Source organism: Cryptomeria japonica, chromosome 10 (genome assembly GCF_030272615.1).
Source record: "Cryptomeria japonica chromosome 10, Sugi_1.0, whole genome shotgun sequence".
In the NCBI taxonomy this organism is placed as follows: domain Eukaryota; kingdom Viridiplantae; phylum Streptophyta; class Pinopsida; order Cupressales; family Cupressaceae; genus Cryptomeria; species Cryptomeria japonica.
In genome coordinates, this window is record NC_081414.1 from 351,662,522 (window position 1) to 351,686,924 (window position 24,403).

At 35.1% G+C, this 24,403-nt stretch overlaps 1 protein-coding gene across 1 annotated transcript; it reads right to left on the minus strand.

The window, feature by feature from the left end:
• Positions 1–2,586: 2,586 nt before the first annotated feature.
• On the minus strand, positions 2,587–22,630 carry LOC131051692 (uncharacterized membrane protein At4g09580). Its single transcript, XM_057986292.2, has 4 exons — positions 22,261–22,630; positions 9,988–10,258; positions 9,583–9,753; positions 2,587–3,095 (listed from the first exon to the last, which is right to left on the minus strand). The coding sequence occupies exons 1-4, from the start codon at positions 22,518–22,520 to the stop codon at positions 2,964–2,966; spliced, it is 834 nt and encodes a 277-aa protein (XP_057842275.1). The 5' UTR covers positions 22,521–22,630; the 3' UTR covers positions 2,587–2,963.
• Between the last annotated feature and the right edge of the window lie 1,773 nt (positions 22,631–24,403).

The window sequence follows — 24,403 nt, forward strand, 5'->3', positions numbered from 1 at the left end:
AGTCATGTGGCTCCAGTCTTGGATTCAACTCCTATCACCTTCGACTTGCAACTCTGCTCCACATCTTTTGCTTCTACTCCTGAAGCCACTCCTCTACAGCAGCTTGTTGTTGTTCTGCAATAGTCCTTTGTTGTTTTGCAACAGTCGGTTGTTGCCTCGCAATTGCACTCCCTTGAACCTACTGATGATATCCAAGGAGGGACCTTAGCACTTGATCACTCTCTTGATGGTCCCAATGACAATATTGCATGGATTGTTGTAACAAATCTTTATAGATAAGAATCAATCAATTTAATCTAGTTTTAATTAAAATATTTTTATCTAATTGTAATAGGTAAATAAATTTTGTCCTTTTAATGAATACAATTGATTAAAATCAATATGTAACCATCGAAGGATTTCACAATATGTTCCTCCTCTTGAAGTGGTATGCATTGTTATCGTTGAGAAGGGTTGTAGGGAAAAAATAAATTTAACAGTTTTACATAAAATCGATTTAGCATTACCCTTTCCATTTTGGAATGGTTATATCAAAAGATTAATATATATCTTTATTAGTCTTATAAAAAGTTTAATGTTTCATCTAAATTTTTGTGTGTGAACATGTTCCTTTAAAAAGTTAATGGCTCATTTGAAATTTTATGATTTATGTGATGCAATATGTGTGTGGCAGACAAGAATTCCTTGCAAATATCTAAGCAATGATTTTTTAAAAGTTAAAGTTCATTTGAAATTTTATAAATTACATGATGCAATTATATATACGAGAAAAACAAATTTCTTGCAAATATCAGAGCTAATGAACAAGATTGATTTAATAAAATAAATTATAGATAAAGAATTTCAATTAATTGTTTATTAGATAAGCAAGAATTTTGAAAGAGGATTTTAATTAGTTGTGTCAGAACAATAAACAAAAAATTAAGAATGACAAGTTAATTAATTTTGATGATCAATAGTCATTGTCGTAAAGGTTAATATAAAATCTTATGATTTATATGATGCAATCGTGTGTGTTGGGGGGAAATACATTCCTTACAAATATAGATGAAAAAGATTAATTTAATAAAATATATCTTATATAAAGAGTTTCAATTAATTTTTATTAGATAAGTACGAGTTTTGAAAGAGTTTCAATTAGTTATGTCATATCAAAAACCAATGAATTAAGAATTACAAGTTAATTAGTTTTGATGAATAAACATTATAATTTTTAATATATAATAAATACATAATTACTTGATATTGGATGAACCAAAGAAAAATGGTGAAATCTAAATAAGGCTACACAAAATTATAGGTTGAAATGGAATCTAACTTCAATCTTGACCCAATTGCACAATTCTATCCTCCATGATACAACTTTGTTTTCTGAAATTTAATATTTGGTATCTACAAAGAATATTTTCAATATCTGAGATAAAAAAAAATGTAGGTCAAAGGAATAGTATTAGAAGCCTCTTGGGTAGAATTGAAGGGTACAAATTTCTAAACCTTTAGTTTCATAGGGTTGGGTTTCCGGTAGTGGAGAATGTCGCTATAAATGGTAGCATTTAATATTGAGGTGCAATACAAAAATATGAATGACTATGTTTAAAGATGTGTTTGTAATGTGCTTTGACAATGAATATCATTTAGTTGTTTGCTTATTATTGTTGATTGGTAGCAATGAACCTCATTTAATATTGAGGTGCAATACAAAAATATGAATGACTATGTTCAAAGATGTGTTTGTAATGTGCTTTGACAATTAATATCATTTAGTTGTTTGCTTATTATTGTTGATTGTCGTGGACGTTCATTTAGTTGTTTGCTTATTATTGTTGATTGTCGTGGACGTTTGATGCTAGCAAATAAGGGTTGGCCATTAATACCTCCACAAGAAATGTTTTTTCTATTTTTTGTTTTTTTATTTCTAGACTGATATGTAAGGTATCATAGATTACTTTTATATCCAGAACTTTACACACATAATTCAAACTATTTCATCTATTTGAATTGTTAGCATTAGAAGATGGAATTTGAAGTTTGAAAACTAGGTATGCAATCATGCTTACAATCCAATCCACAAGATATTATCACAAAATAACATATGAAGAATAGAAAGGTATGAAGGTATGTACTTTCCTCTGCAACAGTTTAAAAACTTTATAAAATTAAACCTTATGAATGACTTAAATAATATTCTTTTGAATTATTAAAAAGTTAAAAAGAGATCTTTACATATAATGGTTGATAATTATTTTTTAATACTGGAAAAATGTGCTTGTTAACAATTGGTTTGGGCAATTTAAAAATAATAAAATATATAGGTCTGAATATATTGCTCAATTTTGTTATTATGTCTAATTACTACATTTTTTATTTCATGGTCTTAAACTCTTTTTTGTTTTAGGTACTTCGAGTCTGATATTCATAAATTTTAAAATTCTCTTTTCATTTTGGTATTAATGTAGTTCTTCAGTCCAAAATAAACCAAAGAAACTATCATCTAAATGGCAATTGTTTTCATTTAAATAAAATTTTAGTGTTGTGTTAAATGATAAAATTACGCAATAAAGTAGAGCTAGAATTGCAAGCACACCGTGAAATTAAACTCTTTTTTCATAAGGAAAAGAAAAGCAGATCCAAACATGCACTCCATTAGATGAGGCAGTGCAAATGATAAGTAGCAAAATAGCGCTCTCCAGCATAGGATTTTGTATGTACAACGAATGCTTTATTTGGGAATCAATTATATATACAATACGATCCCAGAAACTGAAATTCAATAATTTCGTTCCAATTAATTTAGCAGCACGAAACGCATTCTGAACCCCATTGTAAAATGGAGACAAAAGTCTCTCACATATATAATGCATTGGCTGCAAGAATGTTACAATTACTCGTAACAGTAATGAGAAAAGTTAGCTTTACATGTTTTACCTGTTTCAGCTAATAAGAGTGGCAAAGGAAGGTTAGCTTTACATGTTTTTCCTTTTTCTGCTAATAAGAGTGGGAATGATAGACATGGCGCCAATGAAAAACAATGTACCAATTGTTTTGAAATCATACAAATCACCAAGGGACTTTAAATCGCCAAGAGCGAGGCCAGCCTGAATCCACAAGTAAAAACACTGATATCACATTCATAACAACCTTAATCTAATAGTCAGTTCCATAAGCATCTCATTGTTAACGTGAATGAAGTTTTACAATAGCATTTACCAATTCACGAGATCCTAAAGCCTCCAAGCAATACTTAGGATGCAGTTCGCCTCCCAGCAATACTTAAAATGTTCTACGCAAGAGCTACCAGTCCTATATTTCATGCAAGGGTATTTATGGAACATTATAAATTGCCATACAGGGTAAAAATGAAATCTCCTTAATAGATCGAGCCCCCAAATTTCTGGAACAGCAAGCTCACTGGATCGTATTTGTAGGAGATTTTTGCCCAATGGCAACCTTGATGTAAAGAGATAACCTTTCAAAACAATTATTACTAATTTTATTCGAGACACGGGCAGTTCAAAATTTCATGATGTATGGGACCATTTTACTACAAATCCCAATGAAATATTCTGTGAAACACTAAGAAAATTCCAGTAGCTCACTTCCATGAGAGATTGCCTTCAAATGCCGCCAACAAAATTGCTTTTTTGTCTACTTGAAACCCCAACAAAAGACTGACTTGTCCATGAACATATGAAGCTGTAACCACGCATTTCCATTCCCAGACTAAGAGAAATTATAAATCAACTGCTTGGAGATTTAAATGACAATACCTATGCCAATGCTTCAGCAGTCAATTTTTATCCTTCGATAGTCACTACAGAAATGACATGCTTACTGGCAGTGATGGAATAAAGACTTGTAAAATGTGCCTACTAATCAACCTTCATGTAAACTTGATGGAATCATGTTTGAGTAGAAGCAAAGTTCCCCGAGGAATTACATCAGTGCTCAAGAAGCACACAAAGGTGAGAACAAAACTTCATCTCATTTTTCCTTTTGAAATGAGAAGGAACATTACGCTTAGCAGAAGTCTCATAGAAAAGTGTTCTAATCAAGAAGGAAACCTATGGTCAGAACTAGGATGGTCACAGAAGCAAGCATACTCAGATTCACTTTTACACTGATGAAAGAAAACGAGAAATTATTTTCATGGATGTTAGCAACTTATGAGACCAACATTTCATTTCCCAGGATACTACAGTCAAACACAGCCAAGTAACATATTCTATCAAGCAAAAGCTTGCTGCGGATTGATTTCTCCAGATGCTCTCCTCAATATGATATTATATTTAGATACTTATAACAGATTGATTTAAAAGTTACAATCCTGTCATGACCCTCCCCGGTGGACTATTGAATTCATTTACATTACTTATTATGAGCGACCATTATAAATTATTTGAATTGTTGCTGAGTATTCTTGCAGCGATCTATGTGTACAGGAAATTCAGCTGTGGACCCAGACACGTTTGGTGTTCAATTTTTAAGTTAATATATCTTTCCATTTTATCTTCTCATCTGATAACAATGAGGATCTTGACTAGTTTCGGTTGCATGATCACAGGTAAGAGAGATTACTCTAGAATTTGGAGACGTTATTCACCATCTACCAGCACATGATAACACATAACATATTATTGCCGCTATAACAGTCTACTCTGTCAGTCCAGTCTTATACTCCTTGTCCAGGTCTGCTGTCATGCCTGTGCAGGGATAGCACAGTCTGTTGAAGTACTCATTTATCTCTGTGAATGTTGGTAAAGTATACATTTGTGGAGGTATACACACTTGAAAATTCTAAGCATTTAAAATTTGAATGTATTGTGTGTATATACATGTATGTGTGTATGATAGTATAAAATATTAGTATATAAAAACATTTGATACAATTACACACATATATTAGATATTGATGATTTAGCAAATGAGTATGTGGATATTGCTGATTTAGTAAATGAGTATGTGTATATATACACGAGTGTGTGTTAATAAACAATGTTAACATGTAAGTATGGTTACAAGTACAACTATAAACATATGTGAAATGTAACAGAGATCATATTGATATAAATAAGCACCAAGTGCTATTGTAGTCACTTGTCTATTAAAACCAAAGACAGTTTAAGGTCAAGAGACGGTGGAATGATTAAAGTTCAAATTCTAAACCTTATAAAGTTGATGAGCTTAAATGAAGCCTCAGCCCTAAATCTAGCAGCTCAACCTTCACTTAGTTTATCCTGCAGTGGAGAGTAAACTTACAGTCATAAAGAAGTTGATAGACTTGAAAATAATGCTATCGTATGGTTATTAGTACATAATATCATGCATATCTCATTAACTCTAAGGGTCTCTTGACTCAAAACAATTCGCTGAATATGAACCATTACAATTCATTTTCCTTTTGGTTTTCATTCTGAAGGTTGTTCCTACCACCATCACTGCCATAGCTCTGTGACTGAGACTCTTGTTAACTACGAGCTTTTAGTTTTGTCAACTGAGAGTGGGTTGAGATAAAGCCATGTGACTTTCTTCTTCAAATGTGTTATTATTATCAACCTAGTGTTCTCTGGTATTATGGTGTGGGAGAATATATTTGTTCAAATTAAGTGCTCACTAGTTTTGTGAGTAGGTTGGGAACCTTTGGCTCGGGAAACTGGTACAAACCAGCCAAGAACTCTGCAAACAGAGGCTAGAGCTGATTCCAGGCTCTATGTGATGGTGAATGGTAATATTGTCTTGTATTTTTATTTTTTTGAATTATGTTGATCTTGCTCTTGGTAAGAAATGTGTGTATATTGTGAGGGAGAATTATTCTATGCTTATTGTGAATGCCCATCAAGGGAAATTTTCACCAGATGTATATTTTACTACCTGTGTGCTGGGTCGTGTGTTCTCAAAGTAATCAAATGCATCCTTCAATCTTGCATGCATATGATCATTGACTGGGCATTTGCTTATCGCATTTTACTAGGAAATCTGCTATCATTAATTAATGCATTTTACTAGTGAGTCTTTAAGGTGTCTCAGTCATTGACAGAAATCCTATACAGTTAAATTGGATGGAAACTTCAGAATTGACATCGAGTCAAGCTCTAGTTCTGTCTTGGAGCATTGTTGCTGACATTGATGACCTTGAGGCCATAAATGTGAAATGTCTTTGTTCGAAGGCTGCCTGTCAAGTTATTTGCATGTCATTATTTGTTAATGAAGTGTTGCATGATGTTTTCTAAATGGGTCAAGTTGTATCTTCATAGTTGATACCCATCCGTATTCAATGATTCAAGGTTTGAAGTAGTCATAAATTACAATATTGAAACCTTATGTTAAAGATTGTAATGGGAACTCTCTTGAGTACTGGTAGTATAGTAGGTTTGGATTAAAACGTTGCCAACCCTAAGTTGACTATGCATTCGCTGCTTCTTTTTAATTAAGTTATAGCTTTGAATGATCTTTTAACAATTTGAGAAATTAATCCCAACCTTGGAAAATGGGGTTTGGGGTTTGTCAAAATCCTGAAAGGTGAGTTGCAATAAAGGCATCTTAATGAGTTTTTGACTTACAGCTTGTTGATTATTAGGACCAATAATTTGTTGTGTTGTACTATGTTTGAGATTGGGGGGCACAAGTGACTACAGTAATTGTGTTTATAAATGGATTTAAATAATGAATATACAGTGACAAAAGCAGTTGGTTACCCTCAAAGCTGGTCATTGTTCAATGCCGGTCTTATGTTCAATATTGACACTTTTCTTCGCAGATGTATTGTTCATACATGTAACCTTCTAATAAATTATAGGGGTTGGAAAGAAATGTAACTTGTTTTAAAAGTCAAGTCCTATCAATAGAATATATCGTTGCCAGTATGACAAGACCATGGCCAGCCAATAATGTCAATGTCAGTTATTGAAGTAGAATTTGTTCTTTTGAATTTAAATTGGTCGATTTCCTTTTTTTCCGAATAAATGAAAAACTAAAGTAAAGAAGGCTGTAAGATAACTAGTTCAGATTAACCCTTTATTTACTTATTTACTTGATTAACTTCTTATCTAATTAACACTATGAATATTGATGAAGTTAAATGATGAAGCAAAATTACTTTTCTATGTTCTCTAATCTGAAGATTAAATATTTATCGGAGGAATGAGTATATCCAGACATAGAGAAACATCTCCCTGGTATTTTAATTATACATGATTTATTATTCTGTTATCCAACTAAAGGTATTGCAGACATCGGTTTTGTGTAAGTAAACAATAAGGATATAGAGTAATTATTTCTGCTTATGTTTAAGGCACCTAATAGGTAATTGGTAGATGTAAGTCAATAATTTATAATCACAGCCATGTGAGCTCTGACTATTTTGTCTGAGTTGTTCAATACTGATATAAAAGTTCTTAAATCGGAATTAAAGATAAACAATGTAATGCATAAAAGTTGACGACAACAATGTTTAATATATAAATTATAAACAGCTGTTTTCTCAGTATGGATTTATATTATGGGCAGAATGAATGGGTTATCACTTATCAGGAATGGTTTGGCCATGAGGAAATCAACATGTTACTTCCTTCAAAAACATAATGTCCACAAACTGTCAATTATGTTATAAATAGGGACAACTACAACATACTGAAATGTATAGTCATCAAAAACATAATGTCCACAAACTGTCAATTATGTTATAAATAGGGACAACTACAACATACTGAAATGTATAGTCATCACTTAATAGTATGATACCTATGCTCCCCAAGGACATGTCCCCTGCCAAATTTGGACCCCATGCTCCATTGGGGACACAGGGACGGGTAGGAAACATCCCTGAACTGTCCCTGAATTTGCCAAAAAAAAAAAATCTGGGCAGTTGAATTTTTTTTAGTAAAAGCCCGGGTACATTAGGAGACAGCTACCCTATGGTGCAGGCATGATTTCAGTCAGGTTTTTTTTTTAAGTTTAGAAGAAAAAAAACGGATGGTGGGAGCCACAAGAACCCCAAAACCCCTTTAAACCAACCCTAAACCTAAAACAGCCCCACTAACAACTAGAAACAAAAAACATACTCATTTTAATGTTTACAAATTCATTGGCAGCACTTCTTTTTAATTTTTGAAAGTTCCAAACATTTAAGAAGGGTTTTTTGTTTGTTTGTTTTTTGTTTTCTGCTCTATGCTTACACTTACAGATGTGTTTTTAAGTTTCAACAAAAAAAACAATGAGGATAATGAGGGTTAAGATATTCAAATTCAACAAAGAAGTTGTATAAGTATTCGAAATCTATCTACATTCCATGGAGTCTTGAGACAAGTCTCATGGATAGGAGAACCTAGGGCTTAGACTTTGGTATGGTGACGGGTTGACAATGGGACGATAGCTTGATGGAGGACTGGGGGCGAAGACCCCAATGGGGTCAAAGAGAAGTGCCCCTTGCGAGGATCTAGAAGAGAAGCCCCCAACAGAGTCAAGGGACAAACGAGGAAAAGTAGAAAAGCCCCCCTCCCCCAAACAAGCACAAGTTAAACCCTTCAAAACCACACAAACCTTCATGGCACATGCCATTTTCATAATCTTATGACTTTGTTTTCTACAACACCAAGTCCTTACTATTTCTAAAATATGAGAGCGATTTAGAATGAGCCATAGATTCCTATTCATGGAAACTTTCTTAGTGCTTAGGCTTTCGGTGCGGCCCATAGATCATTAAGGTTAGGGTTTGCGGCATGCAAATCATAAACACTTTTATCTTTTAAAATACTAATTTTTAATTCATTTTCCTGCCATAGGGGACTTCTAGGAGTTCCAAGGATAGTCAGGATACTCCTAAGAGTCCCCTAGACATCTCAAGGACATCCCAAAATCCCTAAGGCATCCCCAAACCAAGCGGACATCCCAGAAAACGTATAAGGAACCTGAACCCACAAGCAGGTCTATTTACAGAGACACGACAGGGATAGCCAAAAATGCAGTGTCTTCCTAGAATACATTTGCTGGTTTGTCAAAGATCATGCAAATAGAGACCTACCTAAAAGGGGTACACAAAAAAGGAAGGCATAGACAGCCAGATTGCTCACTATGGGGATAGATTTTCATTTGAACATTGAATATAGTGTTGAAAAATTATCGGATCCCCAAACCTTACTTGTCCTCCTCGCAGTTGTATAGGATACTCAAATATATGATATACGTGGGTGTAGGGGATTTTTAGGGGGCATCGTCAGTGTTTCCTCAAGAAAACGTGCAATATAGTATAGCAATTTTCAACCTATTGAATATAATGTTTATATGGATATTATTTGCTAATTCCTATCCTACAACCATTAGCAGATGAAGCGCCCCATGCAGATTGTTTCACTGCCAGCATATAATCCTTCTTCCTTCTGCTCTCTTTCAGTTTATAGTTAAATAAATGACAGATACTAATCAGATTTTAATCCAATACCATTTAGTTTATTGACTTCTATTTCCAAGAGTGTAAATAACTTGGCATTGGCATTGCATGGTAGGCAAGCTGCTTCACCAAAAAAACTGAAGTAATGAAATAAAATTAATAGAAACACAATGCAATCAGAAGATGAGCTGAAAACTTACCCTCACTGTGATATAAGCAGCTGGAATGAGTCCAAAAAATGTTGCTAGGAAGAATATATGATACGGTATATCCACAATTGGTGATGCAACGTTGATAAATGTGTTTGGCAAAGTTGGTGTTATCCTGAGGAAGAGCATGTAATTCAGTAAATTCTCCCTACGTTTGGCCACCTGCAACAGATAGAGCTCAGGATCAAATCTGTGTATGAACCTATATATCTTAGGGAGCAAAATGGCAAACTGAAATTTTAATCTGAAACCAAAACTCAAGACAACGTTAATGCAAACCTCTTAACAAAAAATTAAATACACTAGTTGCTATGTGTATTGTCATGTACTGTGTCAAAAGGAGCACACATAATAAACTCCTCTGTTAATTTTGTAAGAGAGGGAATGTTGATATACCTCAGCTCGAAAGAACCTCAACTTTTCTGGCCACAAAGATAACGCAATAGGCCTACCAATCAGCTTTGACAGAAAATAACAGGATGAGGCGCCAGCAGTAGCAGTGCAAACAACTAGAGCAAGACCTCTTGTTGTTCCAAAAAGAGCTCCAGCCAGTAAAGACATGAATATGGTTCCTGGAATCATAAATGTCTGCATGAAAATGTATGTTGCACAGTATCCTAGGATAACCTGAGCTGTATAATCTCTAGTATAGCTGGCAAGGTGATCTCTGTAAAGTCAAAATTATAAAAATCAATTGCCTGTTTTGCCTCCTAAAATATTGTACCCTATTAACAGATCGAGATAAATTATCCTACAGTTATTGATACGTTTAAAAAGTAACATAAAAACAAAAGCAGTACAATTTTATATAGGAAATGTAGACAGACATGAGAACACCTCAATTTAATGTAATCAAGACAGCTGAGGCAGAGGAACCATTTATTTCTTCAGTTTTCAGGATGATTACAATATCGGGTCCCATGACTTTAGGCAAGGATAAAACAAATACCTCACATTCTTTGATCTTCATTACAAAGACATATTACCATTTTGAAAAATATAAATCCCCAATACTCTATACAAATAATGGAACATGGAGACTACAAAACTAAACTAGTTTTAGAAAACATCCTTCAGGCCAAGTTACGGAATGAAAACTAGAAAGATAAGCTCAGAAGATTTTGCTGATATAAAATTAGTAAATTTGTCAAACAAAAGGAATCTTCAGCAGGAAACTTCACCAGAAAATCATTAAAAATAAAATGTTCTAAAAGCACTGTCTAATAAAGAGAGCCAAAAAATGCAACAGTAAAATAATCTAAATTATAAAACTAGACCAATGCATCAAAAACAGATACTTTGGTGGAAAAGCCTGAGCAAGCTGCATATTTTTGAGTTACCATATAATCACAGTTGAGTGCTTTAAGCCTATTGACCATTAACCAAGCACTAGCGAGTCATCCTATGGCCATCTCTGGGTACACAACAGTACATGATCACAGTTGAGAGCTTTATGCCTTGTTCACCATTAACAAATATCTACTAAGTCATTATATGACCATTTATAGGTATAAAGACATTGTTGGCATAGTCAAGGTCAAGTTAAAAGAAACATTGAAAACCTACAGAAGGCAGATGTTGACCAGAACCTAAAAACGACACTAAAAGACAAATGTTGTCATCCCTGTCCCTTTTAACCATATAGAAAGTACAAGAACAAAGGTAGTAGTGGTGTACTCTGTTATATGTTAACAGATTACACATTAATAGTAGTTATCCTGGATGAACTGAATATTCTTGATTTCTAGCTGTAAATATGTATATATTTATGATTTATAATTTTTATGTTTCTGCATTGACAAACCAAAAACAAACCCAGCCCCCAAAATAGTTTGACCAAACCCATGTAACGAACAATCAAACCCAAACCAGTAACTTAGCATCTAACAATGAGTGATAGCAACATCCACTTCGAAGATGTGAGAAACTAATCCTTAGAAAAAAATATTTCATGTATTTTGAATTTTCCAACAATGTGAAAATGAATACAGAATACTTTGGGTTCAAGCATGAATCTTAGGAAACTGCATGCAGACATTCTATCTCGCTGACAGTTGGTATTACCTCCTTATCATCCTATGACGTGAATCAAAATTCCTAAGACATGCCCCTTATGTCTTTGAACAATCATCAGATTCATCAAAATCATGTCTTAAATATAAGCACTTCTATAGAGCGAATGAGAAATTTAAGTATGAATGTGAATTTTTAAGTGATGAGCTTTGTCACTTGGAACAGATTTAGATTTAAGTAAAACGCATTGCAAGGGTAACTTGTTATAATATAATTGGTAATCAACACAAGTTGCCCCTTTAATCATTGACAATAGAATTACATGCTAGTATACTACTAATGATCCTATATGCATATAGTACTGGAGATAGAAAATTTAAAAGTCTAAAACTAAAGGCTATATGAGTCTGAAAGTCCCATCAACCAAGAAAAACATAATTGCTGAAATTGGAGGAATATCCTATTCCACCCAAAATGCAAGCAAACAGTGAAGTATCATAAATTGTAAATCAGAAATCTGCAGGTAAGCTCCTTAATAAGAACATTTTTTAACATCAGTCTCAGCTGGTTAGATGGTCATCATAATGTTAACTCCAATATCCATTAAAGATGTTGTTTATAACTAGGTAAGAGGGTTCGGATTGCCTCAAGGCAACATCCGAACCCTCATAGGACTGGGTCCTATCCATAAGGTAACGTGCCCCCGCACATAGGACTGGGTCCTATCCTAAAAGGTAACGTGCCCCAAGGATAAGCCCAGCCCTATCCTAAATACCCCACGCTACAACAAATATTGGCGCCCAAATTAAAGAAGGCCGACTTGCAATAAAACAAAGTTAAAGATGCATATAAAGATAAGACACCTTGCAATTCAATATCAATCAATTCATGCAATCAGCGAAATAGCTCTGCAATTGAAGGTGAGAAATAAAGGAGAAGATTGGGCGAACCTGTTCAAGAAGATATAAGGCATTTAGTATCCCTTGATGAAGACTTGATGTATTTAGAAGGGCAAATCTGATATGATAAAAGGGATCAGATCTGAAGAGTCCAGCTAAGTATTGTATTTGTGCAATTAAGAGAGAATATATAATCTGACCTGTGGGTCTTTAATGCTGGGTTTTTCCTCCTTGGAGGTTTTCCTAGGGTATTTGCGTTTGTCTCTTGTTTACTTGTTTCATTTCTGAGTTTACTGAATTACGGTGTAGTTTAAAATATCACAAATCTGATTAACAAACCAGGGGCATAATGAAAAGACATCAACCTGATTACTGACCTAGGGCACAAAATTCACATGGTATCAGAGCTAGGTTATACTAACCCTCAGATTTCAGTAAGCTCTTACCTTCAGGTTTCTGTTCATCCTTTATTAAATGACAGGGGAGAAGTTAGAGGACATCATCGGGTTCTCATCAAGGAGTCATTCTTTAATTCATTGTGGAGATTCGACCTCCTTTCAGATTTTCAGATCTCTAGTGCATACTGTGGAGTTATTACCTTATTCAGACCTTCAGAGTTGTTGACTTTCAGAATTGGTCTAAACCCTAGATTGTTGACTGTGCTAAGGCACATCAAGAGGAGATTGCAAAGATAGTTTCTTTTTGGGAAGCCTTCGGTTCTAGTGTCAAAGTTATCTAAACGTCAACAAGTGCATTTTCCTTAATTCTTGATTTAACTTTGTGATGAGAGACTTTATAACTTTGTCAATTTGTTTGCATGGGGTTTCTTTGTCAAGTTGTAATTGTTGATAAAATTAAATGTTAAATTGGCCTTAAGGCCTTCAACATTTAATTATATATTAGTTAAGTCATAAATCGATTATAAGTGAATCGGTTTATTAGAAACCATTAGGACTCTTGAGAGTAAAGAGTCGCAACTTCTTAGGAAGTCATTTAGTATTATATATCAATATGATACGATGTCATTTGAACAAAGATTGATCATTAATTAATAGATGCAGCGAATGTAACAGGAATTCAATCAAGTTCCTACAGCAATAAAGATAGAGTCGTGGTTCAACCAAATCTGCAGTTCAATCAGAATACGTCTAGGATTAAGAGACAGTCTGTAACACAAGGAAGGATAAATAAATCAAATAATTATCTGTGCATACATCCATGATAGATTGAACCACATTCATCATCGGTGGTATACATTCAAGGGAAAGCGAACATTGACTATTCTTTGCTTGCTGTCTAGTCACTTTCGTGGGAACGTTGGAATAGTAAAACAGCATAAACTGTATACTCCACTGATAAAATTAAAGAAAACTATACTCCTCCGTCTGATCACAAAATCAACAGCAAGTTGATGAGGTTGTTGTCTTTGACCATGAGCATGAGAGGAAAAAGACAACAAGAACATTTGAAGGAGGTCTATGACAGACAATATATGCAATGAACAAATGTTCCCATATAGAAATATAATAAATGCCCCTCTCACCTGCCATACAAAAGAAGATAGTCAGATTTATATTTTAATCAGTAATACATAAAACGAGATAGATGTTAATTCTGATCCATAAATTTAACAGTAATAATAAGGGTTTCATTTGGGTTTGTGTTTACTTAGTTTTGTAAAACCCTTGTTGGTTTGTGTGAAAGGAAAATGATATTCTCTTTGAATTAACCCGTGTTGGGCCAATCGTGTCTTGAGGTTCCCTGTGACAGGTGTTTATCGTTGTAGGTCTACAAGCAAGTTTTTGCTTGTGTTATCCCGAGTTAGCATCCTTATATCATCCCTGTTGCATTTAAGCTCATTAAATGTTGTGACAAATGCAGTGTCAGTTATCTGTTAAAATAACTGCATGACAAGTTTCTTTCAGTTAAATGGTTATGATAATGCTCTTTCCTACATAGTAAAAGTTAGAATGTATTGTTGATTTCCTAGGATTTTCGATAACATTTATTGGCAATCTTGTTGTATAATCTCTTGATGGAATTTATCCCCATCTTATCTCAACAATTGTGCAATGGGTCCACCTTATTGAAAGATAGATGGACAAGATCCTTGAGATTAATATGAAAGATTGATTGTGCAGGAGGAGCACCTCCTTCTGTGATGGTATACTCTAACCCATGTTAATTGATTACCTTTTATTATGAGTTTGAGCATGTAATTCGGTTCTTGAATCAAGCATTTTCAATTTCATCATAGGGTATGATTTCCTATCCGAGAGTACAGGAAATTAATTGGATCTTTCAATGGCTTGGAATGCTTCTGAAACAAGGCATACTAAATCTTCAAGAGAAATTATTGGGATGAGCATACACTCAAAGGAAGTTCAAGTACCTTGGAAGCTGTGATTAGACACAGCTGCTGCTGAGAGGGAGTTCCAGCTATTTTGGTATATCTTAAGGGGTTATGAGATTCAGGTTTGCAGATTGAAGAAGGCCATGTATGGCCTCTAACAGGACTCTCGTGCTTGGTATGAAAGAATACTGGTTAAGTTTAGAATTTTGTAAAATGATGCTGACTCTACCTTAAGTCATCCAATGATGAAATACTAATTATAGTTCGATATGTGTAAAGATGAACTTATCATTAGATGTAAGAAAGAACTAGCTTCAGAATTTGAAATGAAGGACTTAGGTTGAATGCATTATTGTCTAGGTCTAGAAGTATGGCAAAGGTCTAACGAAATTTTCTAAGTCAAGGAAAGTATACTATTGATATTTTGAAAAGATTTAGAATGATGGATTGTAAACCCATGTCTACTCCTATGGAATCTAACTTAAAGAAGTTAAGTGTTTTTGCAGCTAACTTTGATTTTGCAGATCCATCAGAGTACAGGCAGTTGATTGGATCACTGATGTATCTAGTTAACACTAAACCAATTATATGTCTTGCAGTGAATGCTCTCAGTTAGTTTATGAGCTTGCCCAAACATGTTTATCGTGTTGCAGCCAAGCACATCCCAAGATACTTGCAAGGCACAGTTGATTATGGATTGAAGCTGCTTAAGTTCAGATTAGTCAAGAAGTGTTACGGACAAGGAAAACTCTTCAAGCATTCACCCACTGCGACCTCTTGGACCTACAGGGATAGTCTTCAGTGGCATTAAGTAGATAAATACATTGTTGCAAGTGTTGCATCAAGAGAAGCAATGTGGTTTCTCAAAATTCTTGTTGTGCTATTTTGATTTATTATCAGGGTTATATATTGATACCTGACAATTCGGTGTTTTATGGCAGGTCAATCCTGTGTTGAAGATGTTCTCTTGAAGCTTGAGATAGACTTGGAGCTGTGAAGAACACCGCCTTGGTTGAGAGGGAGTCTCAACCTCTGTGATACATTGTGTTGTATCATCCTCTGCGAGTGATGAAAAGTGGATCCAGTCTATACTTGTGTGCGAGCTGGAAGACTATGTTATGTAGTTCCATTCTATGCTTGTGTGCAAGATGGAAGACTACAATATTCTGATTATGTCTATTCCATTTCTTGCTTGTGTGCAAGATGGAAGATTATGGTGTTACATTCTTCTTTGAGAGAAGACTGAGGCAGTACAAGGTGGATATTATGGAACACTTGCTCTGATACTCTCTCAGGAGTATTTGAAGTTGTCAGCTAAGTTCGGATTACAACTTAAACATTGTATGTATTACATAGGGTTGGGCCCTAATCTTGTAACCTGGTTGTAAGATTATCACTTCATTCGAGATATGGTGCAAAGAGGCACCATTCAGCTAAATTATATTAGCACAGATGAACAGGTTGCAGATATTCTTACCAAACCCTTATCCAAAATGAAGTTCGAATACTTCAAGGGACAAACTTGGTATTGTGGAAAGTGAAACCCTGGTTGAGAGGGAGTTTCAATCTCAGTGACTCTACCTGCAGCGTTTTGATCATTCTTTGCTTGTGTGCAAGAATGAGAAGTATCCAATCTATGCTTGTATGCTAGATGGAAAATTGTAATTATGTAAAGACCCACTTGTGTATTACACTTTCTATGCTTGTGAGCTAGAACCATCCTATGCTCGTGTGCTAGGTGGAAGATGTAATTCTATGCTTGTGTGCTAGATCCATTCTATGCTTGTGTGCTAGATGGAACTCTAAAGGTTCAGATTATATATTCTCTTCTTCCCTAATTAAGAGGGAGTGTTGTTTATAACTAGGTAAGAGGGTTCGGATTGCCTCAAGGCAACATCCGAACCCTCATAGGACTAGGTCCTATCCATAAGGCAACGTGCCCCCCACATAGGACTGGGTCCTATCCATAAGGCAACGTGCCCCCCCACATAGGACTGGGTCCTATCCTAAAAGGTAACGCGACCCAAGGATAAGCCCAGCCCTATCCTAAATACCCCACGCTACAACAAATATTGGCGCCCAAATTAAAGGAGGCCGACTTGCAATAAAACAAAGTTAAAGATGCATATAAAGATAAGACACCTTGCAATTCAATATCAATCAATTCATGCAATCAGCGAAATAGCTCTGCAATTGAAGGTGCGAAATAAAGGAGAAGATTGGGCGAACCTATTCAAGAAGATAGAAGGCATTTAGCATCCCTTGATGAAGACTTGATGTATTTAGAAGGGCAAATCTGATATGATAAAAGGGATCAGATCTGAAGAGTCCAGCTAAGTATTGTATTTGTGCAATTAAAAGAGAATATATAATCTGACCTGTGGGTATTTAATGCTGGGTTTTTCCTCCTTGGAGGTTTTCCCAGGGTATTTGCGTTTGTCTCTTGTTTACTTGTTTCATTTATGAGTTTACTGAATTATGGTGTAATAAAATATCACAAATCTGATTAACAAACCAAGGGCATAATGTAAAGACATCAACTTGATTACTGATCTAGGGCACAAAATTCACAAAAGAAGCCCCAGTTAGGCTCTGTCATGAGTTGGTGTTGGCTCCTATGACAAATTTAAGTCTTCTGAGAGTTTTTACACATCTGCTATTGGAACTTCAAGTCAACACAGTTTACAATAATGGATAAACCCCCTAACTAATCAAACATTATGAATTTGCGTTACTCAAAATTTTGACATCCTAGCACATATAGTATAATTCTAAAATTCTTAACTAAAAACATTCATCACCTAAATATGGTTGTATAACAGGATCGCCTGGGACTGAAAACCTGCTAAAAAATTATTCAGTAATTTTAAGTTATCTCCCCCTAACCTATACAGACAGGTGACTCATCAAAATAAGAAATTAAAACCATTGATACACATCAAGGTAGCACCAAAAGATGCACTATTTCTAATAAGATTGTAGATTTCTGCGATCAATGAGTGCTTTGAAAAATAAGCTCAGATGCCTTTTTAAAATTGGCCCCAACTCGTCACCTTGTACTTCAGATTGCTTCTTCAAGATAACACTCCAAAATATTATACATTTATAGATTTCTTCAATTCCAACAAGAAAAAACTAATGGTATGTCCTATCATAAACTTCCATTTTTGCCCAATCAATTTTCACGACTGTGTCCAACCATTCCTGAACTCTTCAAACAAAAATTATTAAAAAAACAACTGATCTATGAAACATATGATTCAAAAGGTCTTCATGTTTCACCTTTGGAAGTGTCAAAAACCTCTACACTTCAATAGTTTTTCAAAATAAACATTAGAATGAGGATCCAACTGAGGTATTCTAAGGAACAACCTGTTGCAAATTTATTCAGTGATTGTAAGTTGTCTCCCCCTAGCCTATACAGACAGGTGCCACATCTTATCAAAAAATGGAAAAATTTTATCATTGATAAACATCAGGGCAGCGCCAAACTTTGCCATATTTCTAATAAGACTGTATATTTCTGTGATCAGTGAGTGCTTTTAAAACAAAATCAGATGCATTTCTGTAATCACCTTGTACTTATGATCGCTTATTTAAGCAAAAAACTAACAATGTTTGTCTTATTATAAAATTCCATTTTTGTACCACTCAAATTCTCTGTGGAGAATTTTTACAAATGCCTCCAACAAAAATCATTAAAAAGAAAATAGAATTATGGAACTAACAATTCAAAAGGTCTTCATGTGTTACCTTGGAAGTGTTGAAAACCTATACAATTTCAGTAATTTTTCAAACTAAACACTAGAATGAGGATCCAGCTTTAGAATTAGCGTTCTAAAGGAAATTCATGTAAAATACTCTAGCAGAAACCAAAGTTTTAGAGGGGAAATATTTTATGAATAAGGGACAAGCTCTATTGATTTAAAACCAGATAAACAATGAAAAAGGCTTCTGATGAACAGAGGACAATGCAAAAATTGTTAAAAAAGCATTGGCGTAATTGCTAAAGTTTCTTTTAAAATTAAAAGCTATCCAGACTCATAGTGCCTTTGAGAAAACAATAAAAAAAGCTTAATTACTCAAAAAAATATAAAATATAATGAAATCACTAATAACACGGTTGAATTATTTTTGGGCAAATAGTTCCCTATAACTCGAAAGCTATGCCGCCAATTGCTACTTCCAACAAAATTACTACATCAATTGCTTGAATTTCCTTCAAAATCAAATGCTACCCAGAGTCAGACTAATGCTTTAAGGATACCATAAACAAGATTAATTATTCAACTGTCCAAGGGGTTGAGCTTAACTAGTTAAAACTGGGTTCTCACTGTGGAGACCCAAGTTCAATTCCCAATAGTGTAATGTCCCCATCCTAGTCAGGGACTTGGGATTGAGGAGTTAGCCTATTTTTGGACCCTTGTAGGCTAACAGAGTATGGATAAAGGGGTCAGTCAGTTTCAGAGCAATAATGAGAGAGATATGAATTTTTAAGTGGTTCCACAGGCAATTAATATTTTAATGAAATAAACCTTTTGGGTATTTAGGCAGCCAAGATGGAAACTAAACCTCATTCTTGATATTGAGCATCTGACATTTTCTTCTGAGCACTTGGCTATGGCGGCTAGGGTTTGGACCTGTTTTGGAGAGCGTGCATTCTTCAGAATTCAGTAGCTTTGAGATCAATCGAATTGTTGCAGCTTGGTTGGCTTCATTCAGAAGTCAAATTGAATTGAATTGGGGCAGATTTGGCTTCTTACAAGGCAGATTTGTTGTAGGGTTTCCTATTTACTGTTTTGTTGTTGATTCTTTTGTGGTTTGGAGGCTTCTTTTCCCAAACACACAGCTTGCTCATTTATTGGCACCATCTTTCACTGTTTGGGTGTCTTAGCATTTAAATAAGAGCAGATCTGAATTGTTCCAGAATAAAAATCAGAACTTTGTAAGTTGCTGATTTATTCTTTTTTTTTCCAATAAATTGGCTAAGGACCTACGGGTATGCTTCTAAATTCTCCAATTCATTGTTTCAATTGATTAAATTCATGTATTATTCAATATGTGTTGCAAATTAAAGAAACCCTCTTCTGCAACTTCTGTCTATTTCTGAAAGACCATCTTAATAATTAAAAATTACAAAAAAGATCTACAAATTACAGCAGGTTGAAAAGTTGAACCAGCAAGAGTTCATCACAAATAGGGACATCTGAAGTGGAATTCTAAGTTGTAACTCTTGGCCTTCCATGGGATGGGGAAGGTCTTGGGGTCAATCTAATCAAACATAATAATAATAATAATTCAAAGATATGTAATGGGGATGGGGCCCCCTACTGTGTCCCCACTGGTTCATAGCTCCAGTCAAAAGCTATTCAGGTTTCGGCCAATTACCCATCAAAAAAAAAAAGATTAATTATTCAACAATATAATGAAATCACTAAGCACGTGTAGAGAATATTTTCAATAACTACTAAAAAGTTCTTAATTACTCAAAAATTATGAAGCAAATTGCTACTTCCACCAAGAGCACTGCATTAAACCAGTCACATTTTTAACAATGGCATAAATAAAACCCTAGAGATGCCCGAAAAGGGATCGTTTCGTAGGCTTCCAGATACCAGTACAGCACTAATAACCGACTCCAATAAAAATAGAAAATGTGTAGAAATAACCTAATATGAAGAAAGAATCCTATCTACGTAATAATGACAAACTAGATTTAAAATAGGCAGACAAATTAGATTTAAAATAAGCAGAAGCGTTCCAATTTTACATTTCCAAAAGAGAAAAAATTTACTGAGGATGTGGTCCCGTGGGGTGGGCTACAGCTCATAAATATGCTCAGAGAATGATACCTTTCTAAGTTCCCAAATGTAAAACGGGAACAAATAAAATCCTTTCCGCAAGATAAGGAGCAGCCGTAATAGTAAACTTTCAACAGTTGCTCAAGAGGGGAGATAGAAGCTTGCAGCACTCGCTATGAGATTTATTGACAAATAGCAAGTATTGTCTGGTGAATTTTCTTGGAACGATTAACTTTTAAATAAACATGAGTAAAAGCTATTAAAAGCTTGTATTCCATTAAATCATTTAGCTGCAAGAAGCCCCACATTTTGCTCACACAACCACTTTGAAATTCCAGATGCCCCCCTCCACAGGACAATTGTCTAATTAGGAGAATATAACAAAACAAGCCTAATACACAATATTGTCGTAATAATTTCCACAATCATTTCATCGTTATAAAAAAAATTAGGTGAAGATTCCAAAATCTGTAGTTTTTCACATCTGCATATTTAATGTGATCTCCTGCTCCATGAGACTATAAGTCCCCTTTGTATGACCCTACTGTAAATTTTGAAAAATAATACTAATAACTTACAAGCTGTGAGTGAAATTGCAATACCACAATTAATGCCTAAAAGTCCATCCCTTAATACGTTATCGGTAACCACAGATAATTTCTTCTAAACTTGGGAAAATAAGATCTCGTATAATGAAAGCTATTGAGGAAATCCCTATTCAATAGCTATTCTTTGCTTTAAGCTACAGATGATTTTTCCTACATTTTTAGAAATAACATCTAATAACTTAATTTTACTCTTTAGGGTTATGAATTGTGGAAGTTGGAAATCTCCGATTTAAAAATTGCGAAGAAATACAATTAATACGGTATTAGGACCACCATTTTTTTACATCCTATAAGTTTCTCATCCCTTAAAATCTTCAATAGACAATGTTTTCTAGATTTGAAAAGACCAAAATTTAATAACTTGAAAGTTACCAAAGCTCAAACGAATGTTCTAAAGAAGCACATCAAATGGTCTTTCCCGGGTAAGGCAGAATGTCATACTACATGAAACACGTTTATTGCGTAAAATGCAAATCCGACAAATTTGCCGCCATATACAGAATGAGGGCTCGGAGCAAATGCCTAATTTAATTTCTTTACCGGGTAATGCCCTAGAATATGAAGTGCAATACAAGATCAATGACCATCAGAAATCACAGTACCCGACGGCTAGGGTGAACCGTCAAATTTAACCCCCTAAAGCCATCCCAAAGTTAGCTAAACCGAATGGTGTGCCAAAATAAAGAAATTGCTAAATCTAGAGGGAAAAAAAATCTCCAAATTGCTCCTTCCTACCAAAAGGCCGGCAATCAATTAGAAACTTCTTTTTATTAGACCATGAAGAACAGGTACTATTAATTAATTGGAACGACCTATCAAAACTTAAACCTATGGATAAAAGTCTTGTCAAGCACTAAAAGCAAATTTTGCAGGAAGCTTTGCATTAAAGATTTCACAAATTAAAAAACTTAATTCTTTCTTATAAAGAAAACAACAATTGATCAAGATTTTTAACCAAGGAAAAAAATAAATAAATAAAATAAAAGAACTCTTACTTCAGAATTTGGAGATCTTCAATGCTGTGCGGCAATTTAAGCAGCTGGTAATCCGAAGCAGGCATTGTCAAATATATACACAACAAACCTAACGAAAACACAGAGAAAATACTGACAGCAGCGGCGAGCTCGAAATTCATCACTGGAAATCGTAGCCCGCTCTTCCTGCTTTCAGATCTCCCAATTTCTGTAGAATTCCTGGGCGCCTCCATTACGAGGGTCGAAGAAATATAAGACGAAGTAGACCCCTCAACCTTCATTCTGCAAACAAAACTATCTTCTCCCAAAATATCCAGAGCCGCAGTTTTATGTCCTGCGAGCTCCTCCTGATAAAAAGGGACGATTCCCAGACGCACAAGTCATAGTTAGTTTACAGGCTCTCCTTAAATGGGCCTACAGTTTTCTTGTACGGAAACGTTAAGTCCTAACGGCGGCAAACGTCTCATCGTATATTCGCCTCCGATTCCTAACTGCCGCTTCACGCTTAGTGGACTGTTCCGTCTGTCTTTAGACGGGAAGATTTGACGTATGTTCTGTCTCTTGTATTATTCTGTTCACTCTGCGTCACGTCATTTTCTGCTTATGTGGACAAAGAATAATTATTGGCTTTGCACTATTTTAACCTTCGCGGTTTGTGGCCTTTTTGTTTGCTTCAAGAATATTTTAAGCAACTCTTTTCGGGCACGTGACGTGGATTCACGTTCTGTCTTTCACATGTTTTTTGATGTGCTCTTTGGCGCCATTGCAATTATTAACGGTGGAGTAATGGCTAAGGGTGTTAGATACCTGCATGATTGTTTTGACTAAGAGATAAAAGGAATGTAAGGTGGGGTATTGATTTATGATTCTCTTTTGATTAAGAGTTAATAATTGAGACAATATTATTGTTGTTGTTTTTTTTGGGTGGATAGAATGGATTAAGTGAAGATTATTAATTAAGTATTGGTATAATTGAACATTTGGGAATAGCTATTCAGTTATATATATAATAAATTATATATGAAAAAAAAGGTCTAGAGATGTTTCCCTTATATAACTTATTAAATATATGATTGCATAACCAGTTTTGAATATTTGAACATGCTTACATATTTTGGGAACAATTCCCAACTTTGCAATGATTTGAGCATGCTTATATATTTTGGGAACAAATCCCAACTTTGCAATGATTTGAGCATGCTTATATATTTTGGGAGGGCAGGCAACCTGCCCCTTCGATTTTGGCGAATCTGCAGACGAATATTGCAGACGCTGGCACTCAAGGACAGCAGGTGGGTGAAAAGACTAGGAGCAGTCAGGATGACAACACGGTTTCTAAAGATGGGAACCCACAAAAGGTGGGGATTCCAGATGACCCTGGAAAGGGACCTCGTGATGTGGGGGGGCGGAGAAAACCTCTTTGGTATCAAACCTGGTGGTAAGTCGGCGTTCCCCCCTGTTAATAATATTTTGAATCTGGCTTCTAGGTGTTTTGTGATTGATGTCCCTCATCCGGTGATTGATCACAATATCTTTGTTATGGCTTTATCATTTGTTGGAAAATTTATGGGCGCTAGGCCTAATATTGATGTTGTTAGATCTTTCGCTAAGAGGAGATGGCGCCTGAAAGGGCAGATTGAAATCACAGCTATGGCAGAAGGGTTTTTCTCCTTTGCCTTCTCTTGTGAAGAAGACTTGTCTGATGTTCTTTGTGGAGGGCCTTGGGTTATTGGGAAGACTTTGTTGGCTTTGAAGCATTGGTCCCCTACTCTGGATCTGAATTATGGTATTTTTGGTTATGCCCCTGTTTGGGTTAGATTGACTGGTTTTCCCTTGGAGTTCTTGCATGAGGATGTATTTAAGGGTTTGGCTAGCTCGTTTGGGGAACTTCTTTCTGTTGACTCAATGACAGCAACTAGGAAAAGAATGGTTTATGCGCAGATCTATGTTTGTGTTAATCAAAATACTGATCTCCCATCCTATGTGGATATCATTTCTAGGTTGGGGAAATGGACCCAGCCAATTGAGTTTGAGACTATGCCTTTTGTCTATTTTAAATGTAAAAAATTTGGGCATTGGGCTAAAAAATGTCCTCTGTAGATTAATAAGGTTGTTGCCCCCCCCTAAAACGAATTATGGATACAACAATGGCCTACATAAGCAG